The following is a 17,335-nucleotide window of genomic DNA, read 5'->3' as shown; positions in this document are numbered from 1 at the left end:
AGACAGCAAGTAAAGCTTGTCTACCTGTGGTAAAAGTTGCAGCTCATTGTGTTGCTTCACCCATAACATCAGCTGTTCAGATTTTCAAGTTGTAATACTTGCATAACAGAAGTAGTCTCTATAGTATGCTGGATTGTTATGTAGCATACAGTCTGAGTAACAGTCCTACACATAAGCAGGTCACTGTCTTCAAATGCAGAAGTACCTCTTTGTATCCAATGCTGTATTTGAGGCACTCATAACTGCTTGGGTTAACCTCTCCATGGGTGGACACTGGAACCTGAACAGGTAACATATACTATGTTCTTTCTTGGAGCTCAAGCAGCTTTTGTCAGGCACCTCTGATGGCTCACCTTCAGAGAAGCATTACATGCTACAACATATATTAGTTTAGATAAGAACACAGAACTACAGAAAATATCTACTATTCTTCAAAGTACAACCGTGTCCAGTCAGTACTGTTCTTAACACCTGTCACAGAGACCGATACAGGGACACTGATAGTATGACTGCTATAAGCAGAAAAGTTAACATAAAGGAGTCCCTCTGTAACAGTTACTTCTAATCCAGAATGAGCACAGAGACAGCAAATAAAGTAAGAACTGGTATAAACAGAAAGTGTTTTATTAAAACAAACAAAATCACACTTCAGTGTGTGGCCAAAGGTCTGACCAATTTAAACTATGTACCAAATATCCATGCTTCAGAAGTCATATAGCATGTACATGGAAGGAAGGGAAGCTGGTGCCTGCTGGCATGCTCCTCAAAACCTCCCCTGGAGTGGTCTTTAGAATATATTAAGTTTGTTAGTAGGGTACAAAGTTTGAATTCCTACAGGGCATGGAGGAAGTGAAGAACAGGTGTCTCTATTTACATATATAGGATTTCTATAACCATATTTTAAACAGAAATCTGTTGCCATTCTAATAGTAGTGGAAACGGTGACAAATATGGACAAAATGCAGGCAAGCATGCATACTGCGAGGGTTTTTTTTTTATTTTCTCTTCCTAAGTTTATTTATGAGTATTTAATTGTATTTCGTAAGTCTATGCAAACTACTGACGTGGAAAGTATTCAAAAGATAGCCCTTTTGAATACCCAATAATCAAGAATTACATGTGAAATGTAGCTTTTTAATGTGGATTACAACTTTCCACATATGAACAATGCTGCAGTCCTCCTTTATAACAGAAGGGAATGGATTAGAATGTTATTCCGAAAACATTCTTCATTTTACAGTAACTATTTAATTAATAAGACAGTTTTTAAATGAGCTCTTCCAAAACAAAGCTTTCAAGATCATCCAAAAGGAGGTTATAAGCATGCTTTGCTTTCATTGCTAAAGTCATCCCCGATCAACACTACTCAGGTCTATGGTTTAAGTATGTGTAAAGCATGATGGGGATTCTGAAAATACTTTTTTTTTTCATCGAAGAAGCCGCTCAGCCTCCTTGGACTTGCTCTCTTTTGTCTTCCTCAGTAATGCCTGTTTTATGGCATTGATCTTTTCATCAAGTTCAGCCAATGAATAGTTCTGCTAAAAGAACAAAATAAAAACCACAATCATTTACATTTTGTAATTGCCGGAGAAGTGGCCTAGCACTTTAAACTTGAGGTCACTGCATACTGCACTAAGTGATACAAATACACTTGCAGAATTGTCTGAATCTAGTCTATGGCTATTAAAGTTGAAAGAAAAAGACTTCGAAGAAACTGACAGTCCTAATCATGGATCAATATATCCATACTGTTTCCATTAGATGCTTATTTAACCTGTTCATGAAAAAACCCCACCAAATGTCTTTGATGTTAAAACACTGCACAAGCCTACCTCAATCTTATACAACCCAGCTTTACAAATGAAGGGGTTTTTCTTCCTATTGCCCAACATCAATGTCCTCTGTGCCCACTTAACCTGACATTTTGTTTTATCTCTTCTTACACAAAGAACTGGTCATTGTCCTTATAAGCATATTTCACTCGATGGAGGATTTTTTTTTCCTCATGTAAACAAGCCTAATTCCTCAAGTCTCTGATGGCCCACATTCCATTCTAAGCATTCTCCCCATCCATCTGCCTCCAAGTGTGATGGCTAGTAGCAGTGTCCCAGCTGCAGTCTCATGCTGAGAAGAAACTCCCTTGTGGCCTAAGGTGTGTAATTAATGCATTCCCTTATGTGATGGTGTTGTGAAAATTACAAGTCTTATTGACTCAGGTTAGTATCTCCTATAACATTAGGTCTTTCTGAAATACTTTTGCTGAGCCAGACCTTTCTACTTTTATTGTCTCTTCATAAATGAATAAATACAAATAACTATAATAAATTTACCAATAAAGGAAATTAAAAAATAATTCAAAACATCAACAATAACCACGAAGCCACAAACAAATCAAAAGAAAAGCAGAAAACATTATGAAGAGTCTGGTAAGAATTTGCAAATTGTTTGTTACCCCCATGTTGATTAAGAACATTACAGATTCATTTTATTCTTTCATCTTTCTAACTAGTAAAAACACTAAATAACCTACTCCAGTATAAACTCTTAGAAGATTCATTTCACTGTGACATCCATTAACTTTCTGTCTTCTTTCTCTTTCTTTCCCAGAAAGATATCCAATACTGATGCAGCTACTTCTGAGAAGTTAGATATTTGCTTGATAGAACTTCTGATTACTTTTCACCCAGAACATCCTAAACTTAGGGTAAACAAAAGTTAACAGCACTTACGTGAGGAGGTTGAATCTTTCTCCTCTTGCCAGAACAACTCTAAAGAAAAGACATAATCAAAAGAGACTTAATGTTGCACTGACAGAGGACCACAAGTAATTCTGTAACAATGTTGACAAGAGTCTTTAAAGTGCAGAAAGAACACTGACTGCCATTCCATGGATTAAAGAAATCTTTTTTTATAATTAAGTACTTTGGATCACGAGAAACACTACTGGAGAACATTCAGAAGTTGTTGAAGCTTCTCCATGCTTGGCAACCAACAACTATCAACTTAACTGAAGGTTCCTTCAGACAAAACCAAGATCAATATCCAGCTTTTGAAACTGTCAATATTTTTCTCCCCCAAAATTTCCTGTATCCACACCAATATTTTTGCAAAAGTTTGGACAAAAGAATTCTAATTACTGTACAATACTACTATTGCCACGACCACAAATTTTTCACAGACCCCCCATTCTAGAGAAGATCCTAAAGCCCTTTCTGTGTAAGTCTCATCCTATAAAAACGTATGGTTTAAATTCTGGTTTCCAACAACTTGAAGGAATAGCCTCACAAATAAAGGGTTTTGTTGGTCTCCAACATAAACAAACAAAAAGGCAATATTGCCATTGATTTTTGCAGACTCTTCTTTGGCTGGTCACATGGGAGAATATATAAATTAAAATATTATCAATAGTAAAAGAGACAATGTTACATGGGGAAAGAACAACAAAATAACAGACAAGAAATTTCTACAGCCAACCAGAGCTCGATGTAGTAACAACTAATGTCCTCTTTGTCCCGATCTTCTTTTGTGAATGGCAGATAAGGTTTACTATTCAGAAAGAAACAGAACTCTGCGTGAAAACTAGCAACACAGAAACAAAAGTCATAGAATCACATGGAACAATTTTTAAAGGGCTTACTCTCTCATTGGAAGTTATTTCATATACCTGATCTTTTGTAATCAGATAATGTACAGAAGCCCAAAGGACTCAAGCCACTAATGATTTGTATCGAGATAAAAACTTCTGTCAATTTTCTTGTCATAAGAAACTGGTAAGTGTGGAATTTTTTGCAAAAAGTATTCATCTGAGCAGGTAACATGCTTCAGCCACCTGCTCGCCAACCTGGCTGGGGTGGGGAGGTGGATGGAGTGGGGAGAAGGAGGTGCAGAAATCCAACCTCTATAAAATTGTGAATCTCGGGTGGTGACTGCAATTTTTTTCCCTCAAATGTGTACCATTTTCTTTCAAATGAGAAATTAGGTAGAAATATGAACTTACACAAATGGTCCAAATAAAACATAACTATTACACCAAGTCAGAGTTCTCTATCAAGGGTGTATGCCCTTAGGTTTTGTCTGTACATCGAAGACATAAGAACAAAAGTCCTGAATGCATTTAGATATGCTAAAAGAAGATGAGAGAATTTCTTACCACAGATTGAAAATATTCAGGAGACAGTCCTTCTAGCTCAAGGATTTTATCTTCAAGCTTCTTAATTCTCTGATAAATGTCTCTTGGTACAGGACCACCTAAATACACAAATACAAAGAAATCATGAAAAGTGCTTGAATAACTTTTTAAACTAAAGATTGCAAGTTTTACACGTGAATCGTTTGAGTCCAGGTACCAACCAGTAGCTGAAACAAAACAAGTGGACAGGATAGTAAAATGGAAGGGTAATTAATATGATTCAAGGTAAAAGCTGATTGATAAACCACTGCAGTCAGTGAAGGCAACAGACAACTTTATGCAGGTGGCTGAAATATGTCTGACAAAGTCCCTGGAACAGCTAATGATCACTCTAATGATATATTAATCACACAAGCAGATGGGATGGCCAACCACACATGAATTCAGCACTGATATCCAAGATTGTTCTGAAGGAAGCCTATCTCCACTGAGCTTCAGAAGTTATGAGCACAGATATGAGTCGCACTTGACAAAGAATAGCATTTGCTTAGGCACAGATGGGAGAAGCAGGGGTGGGGAATGTTGTGTGGAATGGAATAACAGAGATTTGGAAAAAACAAAAACCAAACAAAAAAAATGCACAAGCCCTTCCCCCTCTCCCTCTGCCAAAAAAATCAACCAAACAAAAAAACAACAAACCTGCATACATCACAAAACCAACAGCAACAAAAAAACCCACTTCAACCCATTTGCTGTTTGCAGCTATACTACAGCAGGTTGGGCTTGTTTCCCCATTTAAGAACAGAACTAATCAAAAGATCAGCCTCAGAAAGCACCTAGGTACCATGCTACACAGCATTCTATAAACTAAAATCACTGTTTATCACAACTAACTACTGGCTATCCCAACTAAAATGACAGTCTGGTTCTGAACAGCAATGACAGCCAGAGCCTTAGCAAGCTTTTACTTATTCTTTTGCCACCCATTTCCATTTATTTCTAGGTCTGTTAGGTAAGATAATTCTATTGTACAAACTACTGAAATAAGCACTAATGGGTTTTTTTTGCCATTCATCTATTTCCTCACTTCAGACAGACCATTTTGCAGGTAGCTTCCCCCCTTTCAGTTCTGCTCTCTCCTCATCACTCAGCAGCTACTAATTGAATCGGCTGACCTCTCACTCTTCTTAATATTGCTAACTCTTAATGTAAAGGGAAAAGAGCAGTACTAGCACTAGAAGAAGCTGTTCAGATAAACAGCAGATGAGTCGAGAACAACTCTTTCCATCATTAGAAACCAAAACCAGTGAGCAGGTAGCTGAGGTAGATTACCTGCTCAGATAACTACCTTTTGCACAGCTGCTGGGGTAAGTAAAAAATGACCTTGAGACCTTCAGCACTGAACGCTGATTTGGACAGGAGCTGAGCTGGAATTGCATGCTTTCCTCTTCCCCTGTACTGTAGTTTAAAAACCTGTTCTTTCAAACAAAATTGTCACCTATTATAGGCAGAACCAGGAAGCATGGACCCCTCCTTAGCTACCCCCAGTCATCCCTGATATGCATAAACTCCAAAGCTGCACTGTAACCTTAGTGCTGGCCAGCCACTTGCAAATTCTATTTCCAGGCACAAAATCCACCTTAATTTTGAGATGACTATACAGCTAAACATCAAGCTCTGCTACCTCAACAGTATCTGGGAGTATTCTACTTTCTGCCACAGAAGGTATCCATGAAGCAAGATTTAATCCTAACCTCAGTTTTTCCTGTTCAGTGGGTCAAGGCAGAAGGACTCCACTGGCTTTTGAGAACCCCTACCTCCAAATATTCCAGACTGGTTTAATCCCATTCTGAAGTGCCCCTCTTTCATTGGCCACCACATCAAGCATACATTTACTAACTCAACATCCTAACCTGGGTGTGAATCTGGGTTCCATTTTGGTATAAGAACCTAAACATATGACTGTAGTATTTGGGGTGACTAAACCCTTCCATGGATCTATCCATTGTTTTCACAGTCACAGTTTTTATAGACTTGTCCAGTTTTACTACAGTAATGATAACTAACACAAACTGACATACCGGTGGCAAAATTAAAGCATGATACAAACCTGTTTGTAATCGTAAGTGTGCTTCAATGTTTTGCAATCTCTCCTCAACAGCTTGGTTTCCACAATCATGAATGGGGACATTGGCTTTGTGACTGGACCCATGCACTCCTTCAGATCTAGTCTGAGGACCATATGTATTTACTACCCTAGAAACTAGGTAAAAAGAACACAAATTGAATATACATACACAAGAAACACAAAGTACATCTAACTAAAGCAATCAAAATGCTAAAATATTGTGTTAAATCAATTATGTTAAATCAGTTTCACAGCAGTCTCTCATGTGAAGGGTCCCACACATAACAAGATCAAAGGTTTAAGTAAAAGTATTTTCCTATTTTTGCACAAGTAACCAAACCAAACAAAAAACCCTAGGACTTTACATATGCAAAGTAAAAGAATTACTCATACATTCATGTAGAACATCAGTATCAAGAGCTTGTCATCAGCTGCTGATTAATAGCAGAAAGCCCAATATCTATGTCAGCAATTGCACATGTGAGCCGTTGTGAATGCAAAGAAAAGGCCAGACCTAGTATTACAGGAAGCATCATAAATACATGAAGATGAGGGGAGGTAAACAACTAGAAGAACCGCTACAAATCTCGGCAAGGAAGTTCTCTTCTAATTTTTGTTATTCAGGTTAACAGCTTTAATAACTCTTCAGCTGCTTCTGGGTCTATCTTTTCTCCCATCCTGAACCACATATTTATCAGAACATTTTCATCCTTTCTCTAAATTACGGTCCTTTCTCAAGTCCCTCCTGACAGGACTACTGCAGTGTACTGCAGGTTTAAAGACTATGTTGGAACTCCAGACACTGAAGCACATAATTTCTTGCCCAATACTTCATAAAGGTCACATCACATTTTTGCTTCAGTTTATGCTGGTTTTACTTCCAATTGTTTTCTAGGTGTTATTCACATTTCAGTTCATGAACTGTTCGGTTTTTAGTTACTTGAAGTGCAAGCTTTTCTTTTTTTCCTGTAATATGCTACCATCCAAGTTACAAATTAGTTCAGTTTAAAAAATGTGACTACTGAAAGCAGTTCTTAGTGAAAGATTATAAACTCAAACTCACTTCCCTATCTCCCTCTTAACTCACCAGACCTTTTACTAATTATACCTATCATGCTTCACACTATTATTCTCAATTCACAATAACGAATTGGTTTCTAGAACCAGTATCAAGGGGATAATTGAATACTACACTACCACTCTTGAAAATGGACAAGTTACTTTCATTCTCATTTTGGAGGTTTCATTTATTTGTTTTTAAACACAGAGTAACTTTTGTACACCTAGAGAACAGTAGATAGACAAGCAATCTTTTATATGTAACTTCTGCTGGACAATCATTTCTGCACTATTTACTCTTTTCCAAAAGGTAGTGCCCAGCTCAACACTTCCCATAAACCTGTACCTCAGAACTTCCATTGTGTCCCAAAACTGTTTCTAAACCCATCTGGTTACACCAACTAACAAAAAATATAAGATAATGTTATTGAATCTCAGTTCCTCAACTGGACTGCTGTCATTGCCTTAAACAAAAAGCTAAGAACTGTTCTGTTTCTCTGTCCCACTTTATCTTCTGTATCTTTCCTTCCAGACAATAAAAATAAGCTACTTTGTTTTTCTCTTTAGAACATAACCATCAACTTAACAAAGCAGTTACAGGATTGAAAACCTTGGAGATGTGAGGATGTAAAAGTACAAGACTCAAAAATCAGTATGTTAAGTTTGCATTTTTTGAGCATTCTATAAAAAGTTTTAAAGTCAAAAATTTATCCATATTGTTCTATCTGGACACTTAATAAAGGGGTATTAAAGTAGTTGCTTACCCTTTATATGGCTTTTAAATCCAGGATAGGGTGTGAAAATTGCATCTGTTCTGGCACAGCTATTTTCTAAGTAAATAATAATGATAGAAAAAGTGAGGTCCTAATTATGTCTTTATAATTTAAAATATTCTAAACATCATCAGCTTTGAGGCTTTTAACAAATCTAATGAAAATTTTTCATACAATTAAAACATCAGAAATATTTCTTTCATTCTACAAACACACTCACTATAGTTTCACACACTTGTATGGACCTACTGGTTTTAACTGGGTAAGTCACCTATATAAATGTATCAATCCAAATTTCTTCCAATTTACATTTTATATGGTTCTTATCTATCATTGTGTTTCTCTGTAACTTATGTCTTTCTTCCTGTAGAGAAGTCTTTTCCCTGCTTACCACTATTATTCTGGTTTTCTGTCCTTTTTTGAAACTCTCCTCCCATTTTATACTGGTCTAACTACTCATCAGCATTCTTCTATCACCTTCCTGCATGTATTGATGCATGCGACTTCTTTAATTTGTTTTACCATAAAGGCCTACAGTTCAGACCATCTTAGTTTATTCTAATGTTTATATTTTAATATCTGTTAATATATGTCAAAGTTTTACACATCTTTTATTATGCCTCAACGTACAGAGGAAGGTCTTTTCATAATTTCTTCTGTACGTAATTAATTCTAGGAATCAGTCTTTTACTGTCTAGCATATTCAACTAGATTTCAGCTGTCATTTTCATTCCAACAAACATTCAAGCAGTTAAACTCTCTTCCTGTAAAGCTTGAGGAACAATAAACTTTGATCTCTAAAAGCATATCACAGAGACAATGCACATCTGGGTTCACAGGTACTTAGAAAATGTCCCCATGTACTTATGTATAATAAAGTGTCTTCACTTTTAAGATGCATTTGGTTACACAGTCACTGATCGTGCTAATGGGATCCAGCCTGACAGATGAATTTAAGACTGGTTATAGATACAGCAAATTGTGCCAGTTGGTGCATTAAAAACACCAACACTGTGACTAATGTTGAAAGGAAAAAGTTATTCTAAGTAGCTAGTAATTCAAATTGATTGCAAAAAGTACTTCTTTGTAATTTAACTAGCATTAGGTAATAGTCAATTTAAAACTTTAATTTGAATATGTAATTCACAAGATATTTCTGAATTGCAATTCAGTCGACTTTGGAAGGAACATCTAGCTAAACCACTAAACAACAGTTACAAAATCATCTGATTTATTATAGTCCTTAAAATGAACACAGTAATAGCTACAATCTTTCTGTATGGGATGTATTAAAGGGACTACTTCCTTTTTTTGTCTGTCTGACAACATCTGCAGTGCACATGCAAATTCTTAACTTTAAAACAAAGTTACTCTTAAAATGAAGTTCTGTTTTAAATATAGAATAATGCTTTTGAACAAATGGAAAGGGAAAAAAAATCACCAAAAAACAAACCCCAAACAAACAAAAAAAAACCCCAAACCAAAAATCAAAACCAGCCAACTTAAACTGCTATGAAGATTAAAGTCTGGGTATCCAGTTACCTTGATTACAATCAATAACATTGCAAAATTCCCTGACATTATTTTCATTGATCTCAGCTTGTTTCCTCTCGATGAAGGCTGATATCCGTCTGTCAATCTGCACATAGTAAACATGATAGCATATATCTATTTCATTCTTGAAATTTAAAATTCAGAAAGATCTTTTACTTTTTATTTTTTATTTAGGTAAATCACTTACTTCTGCTTTTCCAGCTTTTATTTGTACCACCTCTGGATCAAAATTAATATGAGCTTCCTTCAGATCTCCTAAATCATAACTTGCATACTTTTCTTCAGTCTGACAGTTACCATCATAAACACCTAAACTTGTTTCACAAGTTTGATTGCCTGTTTTACCTGCAGGTTCAATATGGCCTATATTTTCCTCTTTAATCAATGACTGGAGTTTTTCTAAAAGAGGCTAGACAAAGAAAACAGTATGTTAGGGTTATCAAAAAACCAACCAACCAACCAAACCCCACAAAAATCCCCAAAAGAAAACGCAAAACAGCCAAATACTATTACAATTTCTAAAACAGACCAACTGAGATAATTTTAGGAATTACAACATCTGCCTCTGATGTAACACAGCAATAAAATTTTAAAAAAGGGGAAAAAAGGCTATAGTTCCAAATACTGTGCACACCGTGATTCTGGCCTTTTTGACCTGTGCCTTTTAGACGTTTGTATAGGAAAACTCCGAAATTTCTGCAAAAAAACTGCCTGCTGCTCAACTGTTACTAGGGAAATCAAAGTGTCAATCATTGGCATCGATGCCACTTAATTAGCATTTCATTCAAATGCCTACTCAGAACAGTAAGGCTTAGTATTTTTCTTCCTTAACATGAAAGCCAATGCTTTCACACTGTAAAGCCTTTACTTTACCACCACAGCACTACATTCTCCACTTGAACCTGCAGTTGCCCAAGTGAATGACAGAACACAGACATGATATATATTTGCATTATCCTGAACACATGCTTTTCTTGACACGGTTTATTATCTACTTAGGTCATGAAATTAAATGAAAGAATGCACTGACATTTATAGCAGCAAAAAGAAATGCTTATTTTACTGCAATAACTCTTACACAGATGTAATAACAAAACCCCAGTACATATGTATGTGTTACCCCCTTTTTTAAATTTTTACCAGTTTCACCTAGTGTGAATTTCACTGCTTATTTTCCCTCTAGAAATTATTTTTTTCTTAAAGACAACATAATTTTTACCAGTTACATTTCCTGAAATGAATCACGATTCCTACTTGCAGTGTTCTTACAGTTGGATGTGATTTTTACTTGCTTTTATCTTGCATATTTTCTCTTTTTGTTCATCACACCAAAGATTTGGTGGATGTCTGGACAACATAAAGAGTCTTTCTTTTACCTACAGACAAGCAAATATAGGAACTTCCTTTTTAACCCTCTCAGTACTACACACTTGAAATAATTCATTGACTGGCTGAAGCAAAACATTAGTACTGAAATCGCCACCTTTTACAGATGAACTATCAAGTCAAAACACTGTTCTGTTACCAGCTGACAAATTGCTCACCCTCCCTGCCATGCAACTAAATTACACATACTTTTGGCAGGGTTGGAAAGTTTCAAATAGTTAAAAGAAATGACAGTAATGGTGACTGGCTACTTGGCAAGATGAGACATTAATGTCAAAGAAATTACTCTTTAAAAAAAAAAAAAAGCTGAAAATATATTTAATTGCAGTAAGACACTCCAGGATGTGTCATGCTGGGATAATGCCACTTCTTGAACCACTGAAAGCACTCCATGAGCCTCAAAACTCACCCAACGCATGGAATCATTATCATAGCATGACACACACCTGCCGTGTCTTATTGCTTAATTATAACCCACCATAGATGGAAATGTATCACATTTACAATGCAAGTCTAGAAATCAATGAGGCTGCGTTTATTCAGCCTGCTCACCTACAGTGGCTATTCCCACCACTAATCGGAAAAATCCATAAGCGTGAGTACCAATGAGACACAGTGGAATCCCAAGCATATAACATTTTTGCACTATTTTTTGTTAGACATAGCAATGTAAGAACAAAACCAACTTAAATTTTACAGTTTGGATAACATAACTACATTCAGTTGTTGATCATTTTTATCAAGTCAAATATGTCCAATGAAATACTTACCTGCAAAGATAAAATATGCTGCTGAAGTGCACTGAAGAGCAACGTTGGCTGAAGTGCTGATGTGCTTTGAAGCTTGCTCCAATCGATTACAACTTTCACGATACCATCTTCAAGGTTAAGCTTCAAAAGGACAAAGCAAACATAACAAAAAATTATGTTGTTATGTTGTATTAATGTCACAAAAGTATACAAGACTCCTATAGGACAACAATTATGTTCAATCTCATACAGATCCCATTTTTATATGAGGACATTTGAGAGGTTTGACATTAATTATAATTCAAGCAGCTGTCATTTTCAAAGAAAGCTAGCATTTGTAGAGTATATTCAGAAATTAAAAAAATCCTTACTTCATCACACTTTCATTGCATTAATTTGGTCTTTAACTTCAGTTGATTCTCAATTCAATTAACTACCATACAAAAACATACTGGTCAGGTTAATTACTCAAATCTTTTAAGAGATAACAGAACTGCCAGGAGGAAGAAACATACACTCAGGATGGCAGTCTCCTGTAAGTTCATATATTTTTTTCCTGAGATCTGCAAGGCTATCTATTCCTGCATGACCAAGGTCATGATACTGCACCATGCCACATTCTTGAAATTATTACTTGCTGTTAATCCAAAGGAGACTTTGTTTTAAAAATAAGCAATAAGTAAAAATCTTGAGGTTAAACAAGCTCTAGACTATACAGCACCACTATCAAACCCATTTCCAAATCACACTATTTTCCTTTATATGCATTCAGACCAAAATAACAATTGCCATAGCCTATTCTCTTTTCCAAGGAACTGCAATATTTAACTCCCAAAGCAACAGAGACATATATGGTGAATCTGAAGGTTTATTTAAAGCAACTATGTATCTTCTGAAGATTAAAAATAAACTTTCACTTTCTAATACAAAGCAGCTTGTTAATAATCATTAATGAACTACACACTTTCACACCCACTTTTGCTATTTGTGTTGCACTAAAGCTTTTCACAAGATCTTGAAGCAACAAGCACTTTCCCAAAGCCAAGTACATTGTTCTCCAACCAATCTGTAAGTGATCCCCCAAATTCTAAATACAGATAAAACTCTAGCTAAGAATCAAGAGGACCTTTAGGTACTCTATTTGAGACACAGAATTTCCAAGTCGAGTAAATATTTGTATGACTACATCTCATTCCTTCCATTTTCTTAAAAATAAAAACAAAAAACAATAAAACAAACAAATACAAAAAAACCCAGAAACAAACAAAAACTGAGAGACACCTCAAGCAGATGACAAAAGTGACCTTTAACATATGGTCTAAAGATATTTAACTTTTAACAGCACCAAATACTATGGACAAGAACACAGAATGCAAATGTACTTGTTTCCTAAATCCATCACACAGTGTATAAGGAAACAATGAGAACTAAACACATGAATGCCTCCATCACTCTGAGAGGAAAGCAGTGGATAGAGAGTTGTTCAGGGTTAGTTTTAAACCCCAGCAGTATCACATTTTTGTATGTAAAGAACTATAAGCCTGAGCCTTCCTTCTTTAGTCAAAGAACAACTTTGTTAAATCCAGTATTAGATTCCAAGTTACACAGCAAAGGCCTTGATCTGACTAGATATATAATGTATTTTAGGTAATTTTCACACAAATGGTTGTTCCTGTGCAGTACTTAAACTACACAGGATGTAGAAAAAAAAGTAAGAAAATATTAGTTCTAAACACCTTACAAAAATCAAGAATTTTAGAATTTAGTAAGAAGAAAACTTTAGGAATTTAGCCACTGTGCATGGGATCATCTGAAGCATGTCTTTCTTCCCAAAGAATCTGCTATACTCTACATTACAGTGCACGGACAGTGGAAAAAAGGCATAAATGTAAGTCACTATAATGAAACAAAACAGGAATCCTACTGCAATTTCCTAATAAGCCCGTTTTTTCACAAAGAATCAGATGATGTGTGCGTTCATATCACAGTGTATGACTCCTGTGCATACGGTTCAATGTACAAAACCAACAGAACCTCCGACTTGGAATAATTTAGATCAGGGATATTTTAAACTCATAGACACTGTTTTCAAATATAAGAATAAGCCTCTCCTGCATCCAAACATGTTTCCAGTACGACATAATTAGTTTTCTCATCCTTCTACTTCTAAGAACTATGACAGGTTTATACATTCTGTGATTTGCTAACATCAAAGCCTTTGCATATTTACAAGTCCATAGTCTATTCTGTAGCAATTTACAGGATCATAAGTCATTTCAGCCCTTTGAAATTGTTTTATGAAAGACACTGTTACTTGGGGTTTAAAAGAACTTTTCATGATTGGTCATATTGGTTTTAAGAGTTGTTATCCCTAGATGTCTTCTGTGCTTCAAATGACTGCTCTAGTAAAAAAATTCCTGTGCCAGAAATGTTCCTGTTTATAGTCCAAACTGCTAGCATAAATCCAACTTAAACTACTACAATGGATCATAAACTGTGACAGCTAATCTGGCACATGTGCACTCATCTCTATAAAAGGGAAATGAGGAATCAGTGGTTTCAGTCAAAAATGCAAGATGGATTGTTTTAGTCAGTAACCTGGTAGAGCACCAGTTAAATCTACCAGAACTCAAGTGCTGGCAGACAAGAGTTTAACTCAACGACTGGAAACAATCACGACTGAGCAATAAAATGGGCCTCAGCTAAGATGCAGCAACCAGACCCCTACTCATAGTTCAGTGCAGTGCACTGTAAAACTGGTTTGTTGTCATGGAAAGAATACACTCCAAATGCCAATGAAGACAATTTTACTCTTACACTACAACTAATGTAAGTCTACTGAGGCAGATGCAGCAACTCTAAAGGATCTCTTGCTATTCACTGCGCATGCTGAAACAATGTTAAAAGTTACTAAGCTCTCTCCTGTTACATGCTAGACATAGAGCAAACACTGGCAAACAAGTAAGAGAGAAAGTAGTAATTAATTTAGGTTTGAAAACAAGTAAATTTGTGACAAGTACCCTAGTTAGAGTTCAGGAAACTTTCCCTTTATTATTCTTTGTGGTTTTCATGAATACAAGAGCTCAACTTTTCCCTCATGTTAACACTGTTAACAGCAGTATGAATGACAGTATCTGCCATCTAGATAAAAAGACAGTCACTAGCTCTTTACTGACTACATTTAGAATTTTCACAAGAAAGAATTATAGGATATTTCATCTTTCATGCATAGACAATTTTCCTGTCTCAGTAATCCCATGAATCAACAGCATATGATCATCAAGTTGTTTAGCACTGCACTCCCATTCAAAAGCTAGGGTAGTTTTTAATCACTTTAGTGATAAGAAAACTGAGACTCTCACTACCCAGCGCCTAACTTTTCAGGCTCTTAATTCTGGATGACTTTTGTTTGAAAATGAAAATTACTAGCAGACTTTGTGACTAGAAGCAAACATAATACAAAATTCTATTCAGACGCAAGGTGAAATATTTTAAAAAATAATTTCACATCAGGCAGCAGCTACTACTAAACTGCCTCTGTACCTAACAGAGGACATTTCTGAGCATTTCTGTAACATAAGCATATACTAAATTATATTATCTCCTGCAAATATCACTCTTCATCTGGCCCCAAACCTTCAAACTGCTAATTTCAGAAGCAAAGGTGTGCTTCTACCGCCTTCATAGAACTACATATATGCTTCCACAGTGGAAAAAGAATTAATCTGTAAATTATTTACGGTAATAATTGTTACTAAAACCATCTCCTGGTAAGGGCCTCCCAGCACTACCATAACATCTGTTAAATAATTCATAGCCACTACTAAATCTAAAGTAGGTGTGTTTCAACTTAAGTACCACAGCAAAGCTGCTTTAAAAATTCTGACCCACTGAGACTCACTGTTTGTTTCATAGCATGCTATTACCAAGCAAAACTAACTTCAAGCTCCTAATAATTTATTTTGATTTAATGCACAGCCAGCTTTTAGTAGCTTTTCAATCCATAATCATTAATTGTTAAGATACAGCAATTAGGCATACTGCAGTTTGTCGTGGAAGACATCATCCACCAACTACAAAGTGACATGAGCCGTCCCGTTACTGGAAGGCAAAAGCAGGGTGAGGGCACAAAGCAGCAGCCCGGGCCTGCCCACGCCAGGAGGGATGCAGCCGGCCCCGCCATCCCAGCCCTGTCAGGGCTGCACCGCTCCTGTGGCCAGGCGCTAACAGCCTCCAGAAGCGATGACGCTCCCTGCTTGTGCCAGACATCTTTTCTCCCCGGCGTCGCACCCTACCCCTGTAGCCCAGAAGGGCTCCGCAAGCCGGGGACAAGCATGAGCACGCCCTGCTGCGGCCCCCAAGGCGGGGCGAGGCGAGGAGAGGCGGGGCGAGGCGAGGCGGGGTGTGGGGCCCGCGGCTCCCGGGCTAACTGTGCACCAGGCTTCCCTGTCCCCCCGCCCGGCACTCACCTGCCCCGCCAGCCCAGCCAGGCAGCGCAGGGCGCTGCTCGCCACCTCCGAGGCCGCATGGTCGTCGCCGATCTTCGGAGCGTCTCCGCCGGGCTGCGGCGGGCTGGGGGCTGCTGCTGCCGCCGCCATGACACCAGGCCGAGCCGCGGCCGCCAACAGAGTCCCAGGCGTCGCTCCGCTATGACGAACACCTCGGATGGCCGAGCCTGGTGGCCCCGCCCCCGAGGGCTGATGGACAGGAGCTGCAGCCAACCGCGGGCCGGCGTTGGGCGAGAAGGTGACCGTCTTCGCTGCGCTGCAGTGGGAGCTTCCCTTGTGGGCGCCTCAGGCGGCTGGGCCGTGCCACGGGGAGCGGCTCTTCTGGGGCAGCAGGGCGCGGGCTTGGGGAGGCAGCCGCAGGCCTCAGTCACCTTATCCTGCCCCCCCGGGTTTCCGTGCTGCGGTGTGGGGAGGACCCTCTCCTACAGTACGATTCTCCCAGAGTGGCGAGCAGCCCCTTTTCCCAAGCCTGAGGGAGCATCTTAACTTTTGCTCCTTCCTTGGACGTCTCTGGGACCCTGCAGCGTTTCTCAGCTCTGGTCCGTTGCATCCAGTTGTGGTGGGTTGACCCTGGCTGGGTGCCAGTTGCCTACCAGGCCCCTATCCCTGGCCTCCTCAACAGGACCAGTAGGGGAGAAAATAAGATTGGGAAAAAAAACTCGTGAGTCAAGATAAAGACAGTTTAATAAAGCAAAAGGAAAAGTTGTGAGCTCAGAAGCGAAAGAAAACAGAAGATTTTATTCTCTACTTCCCATCAGCAGGTGATGTCCAGACACTTCCCCAGAAGCAGGGCTTAAGTACACATAGCTGTTGCTCCAGAAACAACAAATGGCTACTCTTTCTCCTTCTTTCTCTTACATTCATAGCTCAGCAGACACTGTATGGTATAGAATACACCTTTGGTCTCTCTGGATCAGCTGTACTGGTTATGTCCCCTCCCAAGATCTTGCGTACCCTCAGCCCACTGGTTAGAGGAATGTTAGGAGGAGAGGGGGATGTTAGAGAGGCAGCTACCACCTTTCTAGCTACCAGTACAAAGCACAGCACTA

The 17,335-nt window shown here is 38.1% G+C and overlaps 1 protein-coding gene across 1 annotated transcript; it reads right to left on the bottom strand.

Moving 5' to 3' along the window:
• Positions 1–591: 591 nt before the first annotated feature.
• MBIP (MAP3K12 binding inhibitory protein 1) lies at positions 592–16,446 on the bottom strand. Its single transcript, XM_013129011.3, has 9 exons — positions 16,248–16,446; positions 11,800–11,919; positions 9,831–10,052; positions 9,632–9,728; positions 8,081–8,146; positions 6,240–6,392; positions 4,151–4,248; positions 2,730–2,768; positions 592–1,538 (listed from the first exon to the last, which is right to left on the bottom strand). The coding sequence occupies exons 1-9, from the start codon at positions 16,374–16,376 to the stop codon at positions 1,428–1,430; spliced, it is 1,035 nt and encodes a 344-aa protein (XP_012984465.2). The 5' UTR covers positions 16,377–16,446; the 3' UTR covers positions 592–1,427.
• Positions 16,447–17,335: the final 889 nt, after the last annotated feature.

The sequence above is a fragment of the Melopsittacus undulatus genome, chromosome 4, assembly GCF_012275295.1.
Source record: "Melopsittacus undulatus isolate bMelUnd1 chromosome 4, bMelUnd1.mat.Z, whole genome shotgun sequence".
In the NCBI taxonomy this organism is placed as follows: Eukaryota; Metazoa; Chordata; class Aves; order Psittaciformes; family Psittaculidae; genus Melopsittacus; species Melopsittacus undulatus.
Note: the sequence above shows the minus strand (reverse complement) of the source record. Positions and strands in the feature narration are given on the sequence as shown.